At 46.2% G+C, this 18970-nt stretch overlaps 1 protein-coding gene across 1 annotated transcript in view; it reads right to left on the reverse strand.

The window, feature by feature from the left end:
- The window catches only part of LOC144104577 (serine protease 56-like), a 394798-nt gene that overhangs the window by 105744 nt on the left and 270084 nt on the right, over positions 1–18970 (reverse strand). The window contains exon 4 of the mRNA XM_077637676.1: positions 5936–6050. Within this exon, the coding sequence (XP_077493802.1) occupies positions 5936–6050 (115 nt within the window). The remainder of the gene's footprint in view (positions 1–5935; positions 6051–18970) is intronic.

The raw sequence follows: 18970 nt of genomic DNA on the forward strand, positions 1-18970 counted from the left end.
GTAAGGGAAGGGATAAAGGAGGGAGTGAAAGAAGAAAGAGGTGCCGTAGTGGAGGACTCCGGAATAATTTCGACCACCTGGGGATCTTTAACGTGCACTGGCATCGCACAGCACACGGGCGCCTTAGCATTTTGCCTCAATAAAAACGCAGCCGCTGCGTACAGTTCCAAAATTTCGTCTATCCTTGCCTATTACTTTCTCCAATCTCCATAATCCAAGGAGCGCTTACCGCTTTATTTTCGCCACTGCGAATTCCTGAACATTAAAGTTTCCTTTTCGTTACATGCCCCATTGCCAGTTGCTTCTCACCTTTTGCGATAAATTTTTTCCCTGTGAAAGAAAGGTTCACATTTCTCTGTGTCACAATTTTTAAACTCATTGCAATGGTCTGGCATGCTCCCTTCTGAATTAATTTTCAACGAGCGCTTAAGCTCACGCGCTCCCTCGTTAAAGCATCAGCCAGTTTGGCCAATGTAGACACATTTGCATTTTAGCAAAATCTAGAAATGACTCCTCACTTGCAAGCAGGAAACCGTATCTGATCCTTAGTTGCGCATACCTGAGGTCGTCTCGTCATCATGAGGGAAATATTAGCCAACTTGCATGATGCTGAAAAACCGACATTCACACCAATGCAGCCACCAGCCTTCTTGATGTCCGGCGCCAACTAATGCATGGACGGAATCATAGCAACGGGCTTTTTTTTCTCTCTGATTACTTTGCATTTCCTCGCTGCAGGTGCGTTTCACCTTATGAAGCAGACTTTCGCACACAGCGGTAATCATGCGACATGTATAGCCACGATTTGTGAAACACTGCAGTTGCTTGTCAAAGCCAACCTGCACTTGATTTTCGCAAGATGTCGAGAAATCGGCGATAAGGCAGTCATCGCATTGCTCCGCTTTAGAATTTTTTAATGGGCACTCGAGAAAGGCATGAGGCTTTTCTTAGACCAAGTGGTTTAGACGCAACATACATGCTCTTTACCAGAGTAAGTAGGACAGAACATAGAGGAACTGGGTTTTGTTCTCTTCTGGCAATTCCCAGTAAATGTGGGGCCTTGAGAATTGCTGCTAAAATTATGAAGAGCATTAGCTACCACCTCGTCACAGTTATAAGTGGTTTCATTAAAAACAATAAAATAATGGTGAATAAAAAGGAACACACTCTTCACAGGACCTCCGAACAAGTTCGCATTTCTGGGCTTGTCAATATAGAATAAAGACATATCAGTTAAAATGGAGGTCATACACGAACCGATGCAAATGCCAGCCCTTTGACGATGAAATTGATTGCTGAATTCAATGACAGTGGAATGAAGGTAGAATTCTAATAGCGGCAGGAAATTTTTGATGGTGATTCTAATAGAATTTTGGAATATTCTCGGAAAGAACGGATGCTTTCATGAATAGCTATAAAGAGGCCGTCGTGAGTAATCGAGTAGTACAGCTAGGTTTCCTACTTCAACAGAGAGCGTGCTTTAAGCACCCTCCAAGTCAGGTCTCATCTCAGACAAAACTCAGTCAAAATTCCGAATTCGGGATGGATAGCACACGTACAGTTGATTAAGGCAACGTTGCAAATGGCGACCTAAATCAGCCTTCCAAGATTCTATTTAACAAACGATAACTCAGCAGGGACAATCTGGTTTATGTTTCTCCGGTGAAAAAAACTTCTAACAGTTTTTTCTCCCCATTTTTAATAAGTTTTTGAACAGAATTGAGGTGCCTGTCTTCAAGGAATTTTAAGGGTGCTCGGTTTTGCTAGTTAGGTCGACAATTGTTGAGCTCGAAGTTTCTACAAATAGCCTGGTTATATTTTTCACGCATAACATCTTCATCAAGGACAACAAAGCCGCCGTCTTTATACACCTCAATCACAGAAAGTCCATTCGCTGTTAAAAAGTTCACAATTGGCTTCAAGGGCGGGTTTATGGTAGGCTTCTGACTCATTTTCCGATCAAAATTCCCGATAGGGCGAGTTGGGGGGACATGATTCGTAGAAAAAACGCTGACGACAGGACGGCCGCTGAATGACACCAGAGTTGTTAGCGCCCGTCCTGTCGTCAGTTTTTTCTTCTCGTGTCCTGGTCTGTTTCCGCGCTGGTCAATTCGAATCACGTTCAGAATTCGGTACCCACTCTTTCTTCTCTGGCTCTCCCACTGTGTCGTTCACCGGCTCGTACTCCGACTTAACGAACCATCGCAAGCAGCTGCTGTCTGGAAGGCGCCGGCTCAAAGCAGAACTTTGGGCCTTTCTCTAGAGTCTTCATCACATCAGAGGGTAGATCAACGTGGCCAATCGCAGAAGCCAGGCAGGGAGCTATGGTTTTCTTACTTAGCTTCGGGAGATGAAGTCTAGCCTTCTGCCAAATGAACTCGGTGGTATTATTAGCTAGCTTCTTAAATTAGTGCCAAATCCGCTCACCGCTAGCACAGCGTTCTGTCAAGCCAGCGCTACTGAGGGTAGGCTTGACGTCATGCGCACTAGCGCGTAGGCGTAACACGGACAATTGGGCTATTTGGTACATCTTTTAAAACTTTTGAAAGCGCTGCGACTGCAGGACACGAAGGACAAGCGCTTGTCCTTCGTGTCTTTCTCTGTGTCCCCTGTCGCAGCGCTTTCGAAAGTTTTCATACCTCGTAGGCAGGCGCGCGCTGAAAGCTGCCCGGTGGCCACCCACAAAACGTCAAAAATACACTCGTGCGCAAAAAAAATATCCGGAATGATGACTGTATAGTTAAATAAATGTATCTTACTAATAAAAACCCGGCGCTTTCTCATTATATACTGCTTTCTTCAGCATCCTTTTAAGTACACAAATATCGGCGATCACCGAAACGTCTGGAAAGTGCTTTGTTTCTGGCTCATTTCTCTAACCGTATGTAGTGGACAGTTCTAGTAATGACATCCGCAGTCCTTGAAATTTGGAGGGACTACATGTACACGACTGCTGTCTATGGAAAAGCAGATCTCTGTTGTAAGGTGGGCCGTGCGGAACTAATCGCTTGAATAAGAACGTACCAAACTGGCCCATTTGCAGCTTGCAGCTCGTTCCTTATATCGTGAAGTTTTTGGGTTGACAGTGTGCGCAAAATATGAGAATATAAGAGAAATCCGAGGCCACATAACATGAGGGTTCATCTCGGCGGCGACTCTCGTTCAGACAGAATCGCGAAGCTTAGTACGGTTACTCCGTGTTAAGGCTAGCAAGTTTGGAACATTTTAGGAACAGCGCTAACACAGGATGGAGAGAGAACACACCACAGGCGATCACAAGCAACTGGCGTTTCTCTCAGAAATAGAGATATATACATACCGCAACCCCGCAATCAATAAAAACAGATTCAACTTGCTGCGCGAAAAGATGGCGAAGAAAAAAGGCACGTGCTCAGCTCATGAGAAAAGAAATTTAACTAGAGATGAACCGGAGATGAAGTTTCTTTTCTCATGAGTTACTAGGCAAATCTCCGTGGCCGGGAATTATTCCTCACGTTCTTGATGTTTTTGCCCGCAATGGGTCGGGACTAGAGTTTACACATTAAGTTCCTCATCAATGAACCTTGCAGTTCCTTGATTTGAAACTAACCTTGGAACCTAAGCATGAATGTTGAAACTACTCCCCTCGGAGCGAGAAATTTTTGCTTAACTACACATATTTCAAATCTAAACTTCTGAAAACTGGTATTGTTAAGAACCGCATCGGTATGGCCATGAAGAAATTTTGCCCCCATAGAATGGGAACCGGCCTCAACGTACAGGTCAGCAGGTGCAGAGGTGCAGGCTACCCGGATGCTCTTGTCGTTTTCTGTGCGGAAAAAATGTCTAAAACGGTGAAGACATCCGGGCTCCCCTCAGAACTCCCTTCTGGTCCAAAAGAAAGGAAGTTTCGGTTATGCCGTACATTCACGCCCTGTTTCCCCGGGTTAAAGAAGCCCGATACGGAGCAAGCTAGCTTTATTCTGCCCCGAATGAACTGGGAGAAGTAGGGGCTGCAGTGCAGGGGAAACGCCAGGAAAAGAATAGTAAGAAGCTATGCAATATTAAGCATGGGAACAAATATGTTGCCTGTAAGAAGGGCGTGATGTATCTTATTCCTTTGTCTTGCGGTCGTAGATACATCGGCCAGACCGTGCGCTGTATCAACGTTCGCCTCGCAGAGGATGCCAATTCCGTTAGCACCAAAGAAAATCGAAATGTAGGACAACACTGCCTTGCGTGTAATTGTTCTCAGTTTTTTCCTTCACACTACGTGTTGTTTGTACACGGTGACCAGCGCACAAGAGAGATTGCTGAAGCATTCCACATTCTCAGAAAGGGTGCTGGATGCAAAACCTCGATTAAATTGCCATGCAGGGAAATGAGCATGGTTCACTGTGGGTAGCGGGATTGCGATAATAGCGCTCGTTCCTTGGAAGGGTGTCTCCTGTTCCTGCTTTCTTCATCGGTTTGTTTTTATCGGTTTTACCACATGTGGATGGTTGCAGTGCATCTGTGTTTGGCAAGACGCTTTTGCGCGCGAGTGTGAAAGTGTATAATATGACTGCTTACTTTCGAATAAATTTGTGTTGCAATTTCAACGCCTTCAGTTCGTCTCGCCTTGTCCTCTGTCTGAGTGCTTAAGCGCTGGTTTTTAATAAGATGGATAACCGCCAACTCGCCCAATCCTCAGTTCTTCTACACGTATGCGTTGGTGACTAACTAACATGCGGGTATATACATCAGCAAGAATATATGCTAAAGCAAACTCCTGAAAGTCGCCGGCCTCAAGACAAGAATCCCCACATAATGCATAAGTATACGTGACAGTATTTGCGAAGAAAATGCTGAAGAATATGAAGCAGATGTATGGCGTGAGTTGCGGTGCAACCGGTAAAACTTCCATCTAGAATATAATTGGCGCTCGAGGATTCCAAAAAACGCACACATAGCAGAACCCTTTTGTATCGGTTCCTTTAGTAGAGGATGACTCAGGTGTAGGGTAATGCGCATTACAGCTCTAGTAATGGGGACATGAACAGATTACTGAGCTGGTCTTAATATCAGTTCTGTTGTACATGGCGTGCCTTTTTTTGCAGGCAGCCCAGACCTCAAATTTGCGTTGCGTGGTTATCCCGCTCGAGAACGTTGCCGACTGCCAACTGCAGGCTGGAAAATTGCACGAAAAATGTCGAATAAAGATCGCGTGCGTGCTGCACATGGAGGAAGTAGAAGTGAAATCGAACGCTTGCTTTGCCTGCCGGAGCAAACTGCGGCGCGGCATATATTCGACATCGGTAGCGGCTGAAGGTAATTTCTGAGGCATTTTTTTACGCCTTCTTGTATCCAGTGCTCCTGATGCTCTTTCAACGCCCATTTTCGGAATGAGATGATCAAAACAAAATTACTGATGGATTGAAGAAATGATGTCGGCTGCATTTACGAATTGCTCTCGATAAAATGTAATAATCTCCGATCAAGACATGTCTGCCAACGAAGAGGGGAGCCTGGACACATAAAAATACTCAGGCAGAGAATTTCTCAATTTTGTTTTTAACGCGTAAATGTAGCATAAATGTAGAGGCGCCCTGCGGAAGCAGCTCCCACGCAATCGCCAGCCCATTTTTAATACGTACACCTCTAAAGAGACGCTAATTACTCACTACACTTTACAGGACGAATGCGTAAGAGAGGTGGGACACTGACAGGATGGAGCGCGGTCCGTCTATTCTTCTGTGTTCGCTCCGTAAAGTGCAGTGTGTAATGAGCGTCCACGCTCAAAAAAAACTAGGCCCTGTCGTCGCCCTCTTACCTCCAAACTTAGAGTCACTACGCGTGCTCAACAGGCAGCGATGACTGGCACTGAGGAACCAAATGTCTGTCTGAAAATTCACACTTCCGCTAAGCAGCATTGATGCAATATATCGCGTGTAACATGATTCCCCAGCATACGTACCTTCCTGTGTACGGCCCCAACCGGCGACGAGGGCGGATTTCCCCACGGGGTCCAGCGGTCGGACCGGTAGACACACCGAATGCACAAGGCTGTCGAAGTGAATCGGGGACTGCAACTGACAGAAAAGGAGATCGGATTCTTAGGAGGAGAATAAACTGCAATCGCTAGCGTTATTTCGGTGTGGTTTTTGTACTGATTATTTTGTTTGAAAGCATAATAAATTAAACCAGAAGTCGTCGCATGTCCACTCACATATAGCGTATGTACGACCAAAAGAGAAACCTTGAACACCTCAGGCGTTCTGTGTAACTGAATGTTGGATCACGCCAAACCTTCACAAACATGCCGAGGCCTTGAAGAGCACCACAGGGTGGCACTGCCTGCGATTTATTTATTTATTTATCTGTTTATTAGGTACTCAAACGTGTCACTTAATTGGTATTACATGAGGGGTTGGCGGGGGATACGGCGGTTATGACAAAAAATGGTTATCGATGGCAGTCTTGATTTATTGAAGATCTGTTAAACGGGTTGAGACACCAAATTTTGAGGCTATAGTAAGCTTGTTGTTTGCTTCCTCTCTATGTAAGGTCTCCCACGACCAAGTATTGGACGCAACAAACGCTTAAAAAATATTTTCATTCAGCTCCAAAATGTCCCTAAATGCTCTTTTTCACAATCTAGAAGCATCGCTAGCGTTAGAGATAGTGACGTAGACCTATGTAACCATATCAGTGAACAGTAGTGACATCACAGCACAGTAACGTGACGTGCTATAAACGGCGACGCGCGACATCGGCGAGGCACTGCGTCGGCGACAGAGCGGTCGGTGTGCTAATCGAGATCTATGCCGTTGCTGACGGACCAGCCGGCACCTTATATCGGCGGCAGAGCGAAACCTTCATGTCGATGAGACGATGACTATAGTTGTTCCTGTTTACACGTTATTCGTACAATTACGAATAAGCGAAACGAGCGACTACATTTCGTATGTTCACACTTCGGCTCACCTGCAATACGAATAGGCCTAGCGAGTCCGCCGGGTTCGTATGTGCAATGTCGGCGATTGTGGAGAGCGAGTTCACGAGTTTTGGCGAATACAAATGGTCATCGAGCGTGCTTTTGACAAAAGTGACCTGGAGTCGAGTATTGCCTACATCTTAGGACGCAAATACCTCGAGCGGGAAGCGCCGCCAATAGGCGGTGTGACCCAGTCTGTCAACCAATGCTGCAGGCGTCAGCGGCGGCAGCCAGCAGTCGTCGGCGTCGCTTGAGGGCAACAAATTAAGCCATTTTATTTATCGCAAATGGGCGCCGAACATACCTATAGATAAATCAATTTAAATTCAAGTACTGTACTCATCGAAAAAAGCAAAAAAACAGTTACAACGAGTCAGAGGCGCCGGTGCTACGCGGTGTCAACAACCTAGCTATAAGGCGCTCCCCAGGCTGGCGCTGGCATTTCTCGGTGATTGTTGAACAGCTATCGCACTGCGCAAACAAGTAAACGCACAAGCGACGCAAAAGAGAAGAGATTGTTTAACCTAAGGAGAGCACAGCTTGCGATTCATGCCTAAATAACACGCAATTGCTGCCTGTGTACATATGCAAATATATAATTAAAAGTAGCGTCAAGATGCAGCCATCGTCTTGGGCGTATTCTTGGCGGATGCGGTAAATGCTGAATCCTGTACAATTTTCTGGAAGCATTCATATAGCGAATACATGGACTGTTTGCTAAACTAGCAGCAGATATCGCAATCAGCGGCCACGGGACTCTGAGCAGCCTCGCGCAGCACGGCTGCTCGGGCGGAGCGAAGTGAACACAGAGACGGGTATTGGTCGGTAGCAAAAGGAAGACATTGTGTCGCTGTAATATGACAAGGGTAAGCTGGAGGCCACCGACAAAGACGTCCACCGAGCATCGGCGTCGGCGTGGCAAAGAGAAATAGAACGAAGAAACTGCGCTAGCATACACGGTATACCGACTGACATCGTCTGAGGCGAGCCGCTTGGTTTCAGGACTCGGTGTCGTTCCTCGCTCGCTTGGCTTTTCTGAGCATATTGCAGTACCGACCAAGTTTGCCGGCACATGACTTCGAAAGGCGCTGCTACGAACAGCATGTGCACGAGAGCAGACGACGCAGCAATACATGCGTCACAACTTTCGGGGCCCATGTGAGCAGTGTTGCTGCTCTTCAATGATAGTGACATCGTACCACATCCCGGCGCTCAGAAACAAGTATAATAGAGAGATACGGGCTAGTTGGGGACGTGACTATTAGTAGAATGCATCTTGAAACCACGCAAAAAGACAATGGACGAGGAAGGGACGCGCTCTGTGCTGTTAGTTTCGTCCTCGTCTATTGTCTTTTTTGCGTGGTTTCAAGATGCATTCTGCTCAGAAACAGAAGCCGGAATCGCTAGGTATAAAGGATGCAATAATATAAATATGAATTGCGCAGCGTGTATCACACATCCTGGGACAATACGCAACGCTTGAAACAAAGAGCACGCCAACCAAAAATTTGGTGTCTCCACGCCATTAAAGACGCGATGTGTCCGGGAAGATCGTTCCTGTCCAGGGCAATATAGAGAAAAAATGGTTTTTGAAATATTGTGTTATGGGCTCGCTGGGAGTAGACGGCTTTATAATGCCTGTGACAAGGTAAACGTTGGGCTGGACGGAAGAGCGCGTTGTCGGGTGGCAAGCTGTGCAAAAACTCATGGTAGAGTTGAAAGGCGAGCCAGTCTGCGGCGAGATGCTAGAGTATGCACCTGTCTCGACTCACTTGCTATGTGTTGTCTTTTTCGGCGCTACAACTCATTTCTGGAAATATGAAGCTCAAGTTTGGATTTCGATTATGGTTACAAGATTGTTTGAAAAAAATGAATCGTGAAGCACGATTCTGAATAGATTCCAGTTAATTAGACAGGTTAGTTTGGTGAGGATCGAATATAGAATGTGCGTACTCAAGTTTAGGTCTGAGGAGTGATACACAAGTGAATAGCTTGACTGAAGGGGGTGCTAAGGCAATGTTGGGCCGTAAGTATCCCACGACGCCATTGGCAGAGTTAGCTACATGAGTAATATGGCTGTTCCAGGATTGGTAACTGGAGATACTGTATGAATACCTAAGTACTTGACAGTGCCGATATGAGTTATAGGAGAACCGTAGAGGAGATAGTGAGGAGATGAGTAGTTAAGTCGGCGGTGGAAAGAGATTAAAAAGGATTTGTTAATGTTTAGTTTCAGGAGCCAGGTGTCGCAACACTCATGCATTTTGATAAGATCGTTCTGTCGAGTGGTATCATAAGACAGATAATTTATGGAACGGTATGTCACACAATCGTCGGAAAACAGGCGTATGTTAGATGTTGTGTTGTTGAGTAGGTTGTTAATTTAAATTATGAAAAGTAGCGGGCCTAGTACAGTACCTAGGGGAACACCTGAGTGGACATGGGAGAATGTGGATGAATGTGAGTTCGCGACAACAAACTGGAGATGATTAGTTAGGAAATCCCTGATCCAGGTGAGCACACAAGGGTATAAGTTAAAACTTGACCTTTCAAGTAGCAGGTGACGATGTGGGACTTTGTCAAAACATTTCTCACAATCTAAAAAAAAAGTGAGTGGGTGCATTAAGGTCAAGGTTGATGTGAATATCATGATGAAAAGAGCAAGCTATAGTTCACAAGAATGGCCTTGAGGGAAGCCATGCTGGCTGGGGTGAAAAAAATCTGACAGAAGATAACAACGTTGCAACCTGAGAATGAATAACATGCTCAGTGATTTTTGAACAAACGCTTGTGATAGAAACCAGTCAGCGGTTACCGGGGCATGAGCGGTTACCCTTTTTGAAGACAGGAACGACCTTCCCGATCCTCTAGTCAGCGGGAATGGAACCAGAAGTTGGCGACTACTGAAAAATGACCGGCAAAAGAAAGCTACTGACATGTTTAGTATTTTTGAAGAATTTTAGCATTAATGCCATCTGTTCCAGGCAAGGACGAATTATTTACTCTTTCAGTGACGTTGGAGATACTGTTCGGGATGAAGGTTATAGGATAAATTTGAGGATGAGGATATTCCGGTGGCAGTGGCAGGTTTACAAGGGACTCGTTAGAGAAGATAGCACAGAATGCATCATTTAGCACATACGCAACATCGTTATCAAGTACACTGCTGCCATCGGTGCGAGACAAAAAAAATATTCGTTGAAACAGGATTGATGATTTTCAAAAACTTTTGGGTGGTTACGCAGCATAGAGGGCAGAGTGTTATTGAAAAAGTTGTGTTTGGAGGTATGTAATGATTTTTTGTACTCCCTTATTCTGGAAGAAACCCATTCATGTCTTATAAGACCTGGATGGCTCATGAGGGGCTCGTTATGACATCTACATGAAGGAAGCCAAGAACCACTGAAAGCAAGGCGTCTACAGGAATGTTTTTCTTTCGGATTTGTGTTGTTTATCACTGAAAGATCAATAGTGAAAATAATTCAGCGCTTAAAAAATTGATTGGAAAGCAGAAGAAAAACACTGGCAGCAGCACTGACTAGCAACTTAGGACTTAGAAACTGTGAATATTTTTCAAGACGAGGTTCTGTTTGCTTTGCTTGCCGTTTTATACGAATGTTTAATTTTTTTTTGTAGCGTGGGGTAGCTGAGCGCGCATTTTGCATTTTTTTTTGCTCCAATACATTCCGTGTTCTCCAAAAAAAAAACCTGATAGAAGAACTGCAGATCAGGCTAGTTGTTGTTGATGCATAGTGGTGGTTCAACAGCGCACACACAGACCACGAGAAAGACGAGCGGTTTTTGCCATATACTAGCACTAGGAGGCTTGTTTGACATTGCGCATGTGCGCTGTTTTTCGTGTGTGTATATATGATGTGCTTCTTCCTAATAAAAAATCAGTTGTAAGTGCAGCGCTGGTTTGTGTGTCTCGTCTCTTTCTTGGTCTGTGTGTGTTTTCGCTGTTGAACCACCACTATGAAAAAACCTGAGTGGCTACTCCGCACCAGTGTCGTCTTCGCTGCTCGCTTGCGAAACTTCCGTTGGAATATAATGCTTACTCGCACTTTCTTCTGTGGTCCATGTTGTCTGCGAGGAAAGGCACGCGTGAGGTGAGAGATATTCAAGAAAAGGCGTAGGCCCTTCTACAAAAATTCTTATTCGCCACCGAGGACTCGATTTTTTGTCGTCGAGAAGAAAGCCAACGAGAGCCTACGAAAGAACAAAATTGCCGTTCTCCCCGCTGACAAAACCTACCGCGGTGGCTCAGTGGTTAGGGCGCTCGGCTACTGATTCGGAGTTCCCGGGTTCGAACCCGACCGCGGCGGCCGTGTTTCGATGGAGGCGAAACGCTAAGGCGCCCGTGGGCTATGCGACGGCACTGTACGCTACAGATCCCCAGGTGGTCGAAACTGTTCCGGAGAACGCCACAACAGCATATCTTCCTTTCTTTCTAACTCTTATACCCGCGTCACAAGGGCAACTCGGATCTCCTTCAAACTGCCTTCTCCTAAAGGACCGCAAGGGAGTTTCACCTCAAAGAAGTTAGCTCGTGTCACACGGCCTATAAGCGAGCTTTTGAAAGCTGCCGCTGGGGGCCCTTTAGGCGCTGCTCACTTCGTACGCAGTCATGAAATAAACACGTTATATATTGCTAAAAAGTTTTGTTTACTTGTCTTTTGTAACAAAATGCAATTATTTATGCATTGCATCGTAAAAAAGTCATCTATACTAAAGAGAAAAAAAAAACGAGCATGTACTCACTCAACATAGCATGTACCTCATACAAACCGATTTTCTCCGCTCTGCTAGCCACCATGCGCCTACTCGTGTCGTTCGCGCGGTTGTGGCTGGTTGTGCCGGTTTCCCTTCCTTCGTGCGCCACCGTCGCACGCGCATCGCCGACACACTCGCTGCTGTTGTTCCTTGGTTCCACGACTGTTGTCGGCTAGGCATTCTGCTGTTTTACTGTCGTGCTGGCTGTTATTGCGGAAACGTTGTGTATTGTGGTGTGGTGATAGTGTGGTCTCGGGTAATTTTTTCTGTTTTGCGTGCTTGCGTGACTGCGCCCGTTTGCCATCAGATCAACTATGAGTGACTAGAGCGAGCATGTGAGGAAGAAGTGCGAGATAGCCCTCACTTTGGCGACGATCTCATCAATGGACAACGAAATAGACGCAGCTGCAGAGAGGGTGCGCCTGGTCAAAAAGCAGATGTTGATCCACAACAACATGCTAGCAGCACTGTCCTCATCTTCCTGCAGTGCACGAAGGCAAGTTTGGGCATCGCGATGGACAACGTTTTGACAAGATATTGCGAAACTTGGGAGGGCAGTGCTACCGGTAAGCATTCTGAGTGTCGCAAACGACCTTCAAATACATAGTTGATGTCTGACGTCCAACAATGACACGACAAACGACAAATATGCGGCAAGCTGTTGGTATAGAGAAGCGAGTCCCCATGACGCTCTATAAACTGTATTCGTCAGCTGAGGACCGGACAATTGCTCATTTGTTCGATCTGGGGAAGTCGACGGTTAACACGATGTACAGAGAATTTTGCGAAACCGTCGTGGAAGTTCTTGAGGCAAAATGGGTAAAGAGGATGACTCCTGGTGAGACCGCCGACCAATATGAGGGAGTTGCAAGCTGTTTGTGGCTTCCCACATACAGTAGGTACCCTGGATGGGTGCCATTTGCCTGTTTCCCCACCGAAGGAGTACGCCAGTGATTATTATAACTATAAGGCCTGGTAAGTACACACATAGGGCGAGTATTAATGCTTGCTGAATGTATGCTGCTTGCGCAACCTATTCTTAGACAAGGTAGAAGTGTGCAGAAAGAAATTTAGTATTCTTTAACGTAAATTTGCATTCCATTTATGTTTAGCATAAAGGACAGGTGTGCATAGATATTCAATAATGCCACTAAGTTTGCTTGCAGGTACTGAATTGTAAATTCGTAGCTTGTTCCGTTCGAATATATTGAAATCCATGTTACCACTGGTACTGAAAGTGTTGCTTTATAAAATGGTACAGGTGCAGTCAAATTAAATTGGTGCTTAATTCGAACAATAGCTTTTTTAATTTCTTTCTTGACGGTCACTGCAAACAAGTAATATGCACCGCTACAAAGCACCTTTGTGCGACTGATTTCTGCGAACAAAGCGCGACCTAGCCGGTGCGTGTTCTCTTTTTTGCCATCCTTTTCTTTTGCACTGCTGTGCTACTTGTTAGTCAATGAACGAAGTAGCCCAAACTGCCACTGGCCTTCGAGTCAACAGAACACAGAACTGTGTCACATGGCAGATGTGCATGGTGGTTCGACCCTGTTTAGTTTTTATCATATTGAGCCACGCTCAGTAATAGCTTATGAACCAACAGAACCTTTAAAAAATCTCAGCATACAAAATTCTTATGGCTATTCGGTAGACGCTGTACGCACTACTACGTATCAAAACTGTCAGTGTGCTGAAGAATGATGCATCTCGCTTTATACATCAGTTTGATCAACATCAGTTTGCTTGTGCATGCTTGTATGAAACGATTTCTCAGCATTGTAAACTGGTTTTGCATAGAGTTAGTAGCATTGCATATATTTAAAATTAGACACAAACAGAAATATACATGCTGAAGTGACCGCTGCAAGCTTTCAACTGCTCTTCATGAAATGTGCCAATGAAATGTGTACGCCCTTGCAAGAAACTGTCAAATGGACTAGTATTTTATGCTTTATGTTGAAGTGTACGCTGCCGTCATTAAGTCACAGGACTGGGTTGATTGGTCATTGACTACGATGTCAATTTTGCTTTCAGGTACAGTGTGATCCTGATGGCTTTGGTGGACCACAAGTACAGGTTTTGGTTCACTAACGTTGGCTCCCCAGGAAGATGCCATAATTCCCTTGTGTTTCAAAGCTCAGCACTGGCGACAGTTATTGAGGGACCTAAATTTAGGCACCTGAGCCTTACTGTTGGCGGCACTGATGTGCCGCCACTCATCTTGTGTGACCAAGCATTTCTCTTGACGCCCAACCTCATAAAGCCCATTACCAATCCACACACCCAAGCTGAAAGAACATTCAACTACGAACTTTCAAAATCAAGAATTGTTGAGAACGCCTTTCGAAGACTAAAAGCTTGTTTCAGGTTCTTAATGAAGCGCTTGGAACGCGATGTCAAAAATGTGCCAATTGTTGTGCGTGCGTGCGTGCTGTGTGGTGAACAATATCTGTGAAAATGTCAATGGCTGCACAGTGGCTGAATGAAGCAGACCTGCAGGACACACTGCATGAGCAACCATCACATGCAACGTACATGCAAGTTGCAAGTGGAGTAGAAGCAAGAGATGCTGTTAATAAATATTTGCAGCAAATCGGACAGTACTGAACAGACCCAGTAAAAGCACATACTTAAGTTTTATTGAAGAAATATGCCAGGAGGTCAACCAGTTTCTCTTGTGCTCTTACTTGCCTCTCCCTAAGCGCCCGCTCATCTTTCGAAGCCTCATCAAGGGCTACAATAAGTTGTCTTTGTTGTTCCAAGAGCGCTTCCTTAAACTTCTCCTCTTGGGACACACGTTTTCTCTTCCGGTGTGGCCTCTGGCGTTCACTACAACTACCACTGAGTACAGAGATTGAAGGCGTTGTGGTCTGCATCACGCCTTCAGGGTCCATATTCCCATGTTCCATAGCCCGCTTAAAAGCGGGCTCGCCTGAAACGCTTCCAAGCTCGTGATCTGATGTCGACGGCTGGCTGGATGCATTTCTGAAATGAGTGTCGATGGCTGGTTTTCCGACTGCATTCCTGAAATGATCTGAAACAAAGATATTGCTACGGTTGTGCTTGTGCTTGGAACGCTCGTGCTTGGTGCGCTCGCGCTTGGAACGCGAAGAGGACGAAGTGCGTTTCTGCTCCTGGGCTTCGCGTGCCCGGTTGTTCGGCTGCGTGGCTGTAAGCTGTTTCCCTGTAAATATATTTTCCCTTTTGGTGTGCACATCTTCACGTTACATTATCAAAGAGAGATTCTTGTGTGCCTTCAGAAAATATGAAGGTGATGTTCTTAGTGCCAGGAGAAATTTTATAAGTTCATGATTACCAAGCAACAGCAAAAGCATGCGACTCGAGTAAAAGTTTGGCCTACGTAATGTGCTTGCTTTAAAAGCCAACATTTGTATGGACTTGAAAATTAGCCTTAATTTACAACAATGCAAGTTGTTTAAAACAGCCAGGCATAGCGCCGGGTGCCTGATCAAATTTGCAATGAATGAACCACGACGCTTTTGCAGAAACCGTTTTTAGCAACCGTTTTTTGGTGACGATGTCGTGCCCCTTCGATTCGAAGTGACGCGATGTTTTTCGCATGCTCGCTGAGTTTCTAGCTTTCAATTACCTGGCACAAATCATGCTGTTACTAACTGGTGACGTCGAACTCAACCCTGGCCCTGGCACGCGTAAAGAACCACTACCTATCGAGGCCCGCATTTACCGACTAGAAGAAAGTTTTGCAGCACTCCGCTTGGAAATAGCTAACCTCGGCGTGACTCAAGTCTCGCACGAAAAACAAATAACCGCTTTCAGCAATAGTCTAGCGAATCTTGAATCACCGGAACACTCACCGAATACCGACAAAACGCCTAACGAGAGAGACCACATAGAACGCGAGATCGCAGTCTTAAAAGCTGTCAACATCGACACCAAAAACCGTATGCGCCGCAACAACTTGCTTTTCTTGGGGCTTGACGACACAAACACCGAATCATGGACCGAATCAGAAAACAAAATCGTTCAACTTTGCGCAGATCACCTTGACGTCCAACTAGACCGGAGTAGCATCGAACGTGCCCACCGTATTGGAAGTCACTCCGATGACAAAAAAACGCCCCATTATTGTAACATTTACACAGTTCAAAACAAAAGAGAACATTCTTTCCCATGGGCGGAAACTAAAAGGGACCAACTACGCCATAAGAGAAGACATTGAATTTCCTACATGCCAAGCACGTTTAAAGCTGCTTGAGTTCGTTAGACAAAAAAAATGTGCCTTTAAACTTGCTTTTGACAAGCTTTACGTAGGCAGAAAGTGCTATTATAACGCTGACGCTGATAGCGTTTTGGAAAGCCCAATCTTAGTAGCTACCGCCCGCAAAAACGCAAGATCACCCTCCGCAAACACTCAACAAAGCGATACATGACGCACCAACCATGCAACAAGTACTTTCATCCGTCATTACACAGCGTCCATCACTATTCCTCGACCTGAATATTGCGTTCACAAACATCCGGAGCGTTATCCCTAAACGAGACAGACTTGAAGGTTGCGTTACTGATATTGAAGCGGAAGTCGTGCTACTCACTGAAACCTGGCTAAACGACAATATTACAGAGAGTGAAATATTTTCCCCCAACCTTAGCTACACAATATACCGGCATGACAGGAAAAACAACAAAGGCGGAGGTGTTCGCATAGCCATCAAGAACACCTTTTCTTCGTCTCACATATTTTGTGACGACAGCCTTGAACTCACGTGGGCATCCGTGAATGGCAGGGCAAAAAAAGTCGTTTTTGGTATTTGCTATCGGCCACCTGATAGTGATTCATCCTTCTGTGACGCGCTGTGCCTTGCTTTGAACGACATCAAAGAAAAATTTCCAAATTCTCCCATCTATTTATTCGGCGACTTTAACTTCCGTAACATTAGCTGGTCCTTACTCTCAGTGCTTGATAGATCACCTTCCAAAGAATCAAAACGCTTCCTTGATCTAACACTTGACTACCACCTACACCAAGTCATTACAGGCCCCACAAGAGGAAATAACATTCTTGACCTACTTCTGACAACCTCCCCCGATGACGTTAAAGGCATAATCATATTTCCAGCCATTAGCGATAACAACCTAATTCACATCCACCTATCATTGCCCATCACAAAGTGGTCGCCAACGAAAAAAGATAATAACCGACTACAAAAGGGCTAATTTCGATGCCATCAACCTCGCATTATCAGAATTTTATAACTGTTTTGTTAAATCCTATTCTGCTCGCTCGGTCAGTGCCAACTGGGAACATTTTAAAACTACAATGCTCACATTGAAAAACGCACACACTCCGTCCTTCCTTGTAAAATAATACTGCAACAACGAATGGTTTGTGATGACCCCCATAATGCGCAGGTCCACACGGGACGGAGAGGCAAATAGACACCGTATGGCTCAGTTTAAACAAACAGATATATTCAATAATCATACATGATTAAGATTCAGAGGCTGGGGCGGCCGAGCTTACGTGCCGACGACTTCATGGGGGCGATGGAGTGGCTCCGGAGTTGGGCTCGAGCGGTTGCTGGCAGAAGCTGCACGCCGTCGGGCTTCGGCGCTCAAGGCCCTCTTGGCGAACGATGTCGTCCTGAGCGACTCTTCCGTACTGCTTCTCGATTTTTATATCCTCTTCTCCACACTCCCTAGGGTGAGGACGCCCACGCCGGAGGGGAAGGAGGGGGGGCTAGGGCTTTCACTTGGGTGCACAAACATACCACCGCACTTATTGTCTCGCCCCCCTCACGTGTTGAGTCCGAGGGAAAGAATGTTGTCTTCGCGGTAGCGCATAGCGTCGGCTGTGGTACGGCGCGCTCTGGATCGCTGACAGTTCCCTTGTCCTGGAATGTGCCCGGGAGGGCCGCCCCTGAAACCGCCACGCCAATTGGGGAGGATAAAGCCTGTTTCCCCGCGGCGGCGGCGGCGGCGGGTCCGGTTGGGTCCGGTTGGGCTTAAACCACTTCGTTCTGGTTGTCACTCTCAACGAGCATGGCTGGGTAATTGATGATGCCTGTCATCTGGGTCTCCGTCTACGCCGCGCCGTCGAACGTGGATCCTCGTAGCACGCACAAAGAATGTACCTCGTAGCACACACAAGGAATGTACCTCATAGCACACACAAGGAATGTACCTCGTAGCACACAAGGAATGTCACACTCGCTCACCCTCCAGAAAAATGTTCTCCGAACATTTGAGTCCACGCAGCTCCCCTTGTCTTTCTGAATCGCCTCGCACAGTGCGTCCGACAAAACACTTTTCGCTGCACTCAACACCACTGCACAACACCATATGCCTCCGCTGTCATAACTGGCGTCTCCAGGGGCAGCACTGATCTTCTTTTACAGATAAACATGAAACTCAGCACCCAAGCCTCTCCTTTCTAGTCCAAACTGGACGAAATAAATTTACCACAGTTACAAAGGAGCTCCCACTTCTAGCACGATCACGGCACAGACAAAAATATAGATAACGAAAGGAAGTAGGGCAGGTTCTGCATGCGCTCCGCATGCTCTCCTGTGAAGGTGTTACTTAATGACTGAAAGGTTTAGCTACCAACTCCGATAACTTAACACATAAGCACATAGCAATGTTATGAGCTGCGGCATTACACAATTCTAACCAGTTCACAACTCCGCTCTGTTTACGCCATTAGTCCGACTTAGCTTTCCGATTTCGCAGCGGATATCGGCCTTCATGAGTCATACTAAGTAAGTCTGTGCCCCTTTGTCTGCTTTGGGACTCGCGAGGGCTCGTGGCAGGAGCCTCTCCTGGCGTTATCTGCGCGGCAACCTCGCGCGCTTCTTCTTCTAGCAATGCATGAAGTAAATCCGGTGGCATTCCGGCCGTCACCTCGGGCGCCTGCCGAACAAATGCAGAGAGGGCGTTTCTTGCGAACTATCTGCGCGCTCCGCTTCACTTCTGTCCCCATCAAAATCCGCGCTTTCCCTTTCCTCATTTCGTGAATACTGAACCGGTGCCGACTTGAGGCGATTTGCGTGTATCCTTATCAAACGCCGGTTCACGTCTCGGACTCTGAAGTTTACCGGAGAAAGCTTCTCGACAACCTCGCACGGTCCTCTCCACTTCGTCTGGAACTTACGAGCTAGCCCAATCTGCCTTTGGCAGTTTTCAATGTACACGCTGTCCCCCACATCAAACGGCGCGTCTGTAGCACTGCGATCGTGCACCTCCTTCCTGCGCTTCGCC

This window comes from Amblyomma americanum, chromosome 9, assembly GCF_052857255.1.
Source record: "Amblyomma americanum isolate KBUSLIRL-KWMA chromosome 9, ASM5285725v1, whole genome shotgun sequence".
In the NCBI taxonomy this organism is placed as follows: Eukaryota; Metazoa; Arthropoda; class Arachnida; order Ixodida; family Ixodidae; genus Amblyomma; species Amblyomma americanum.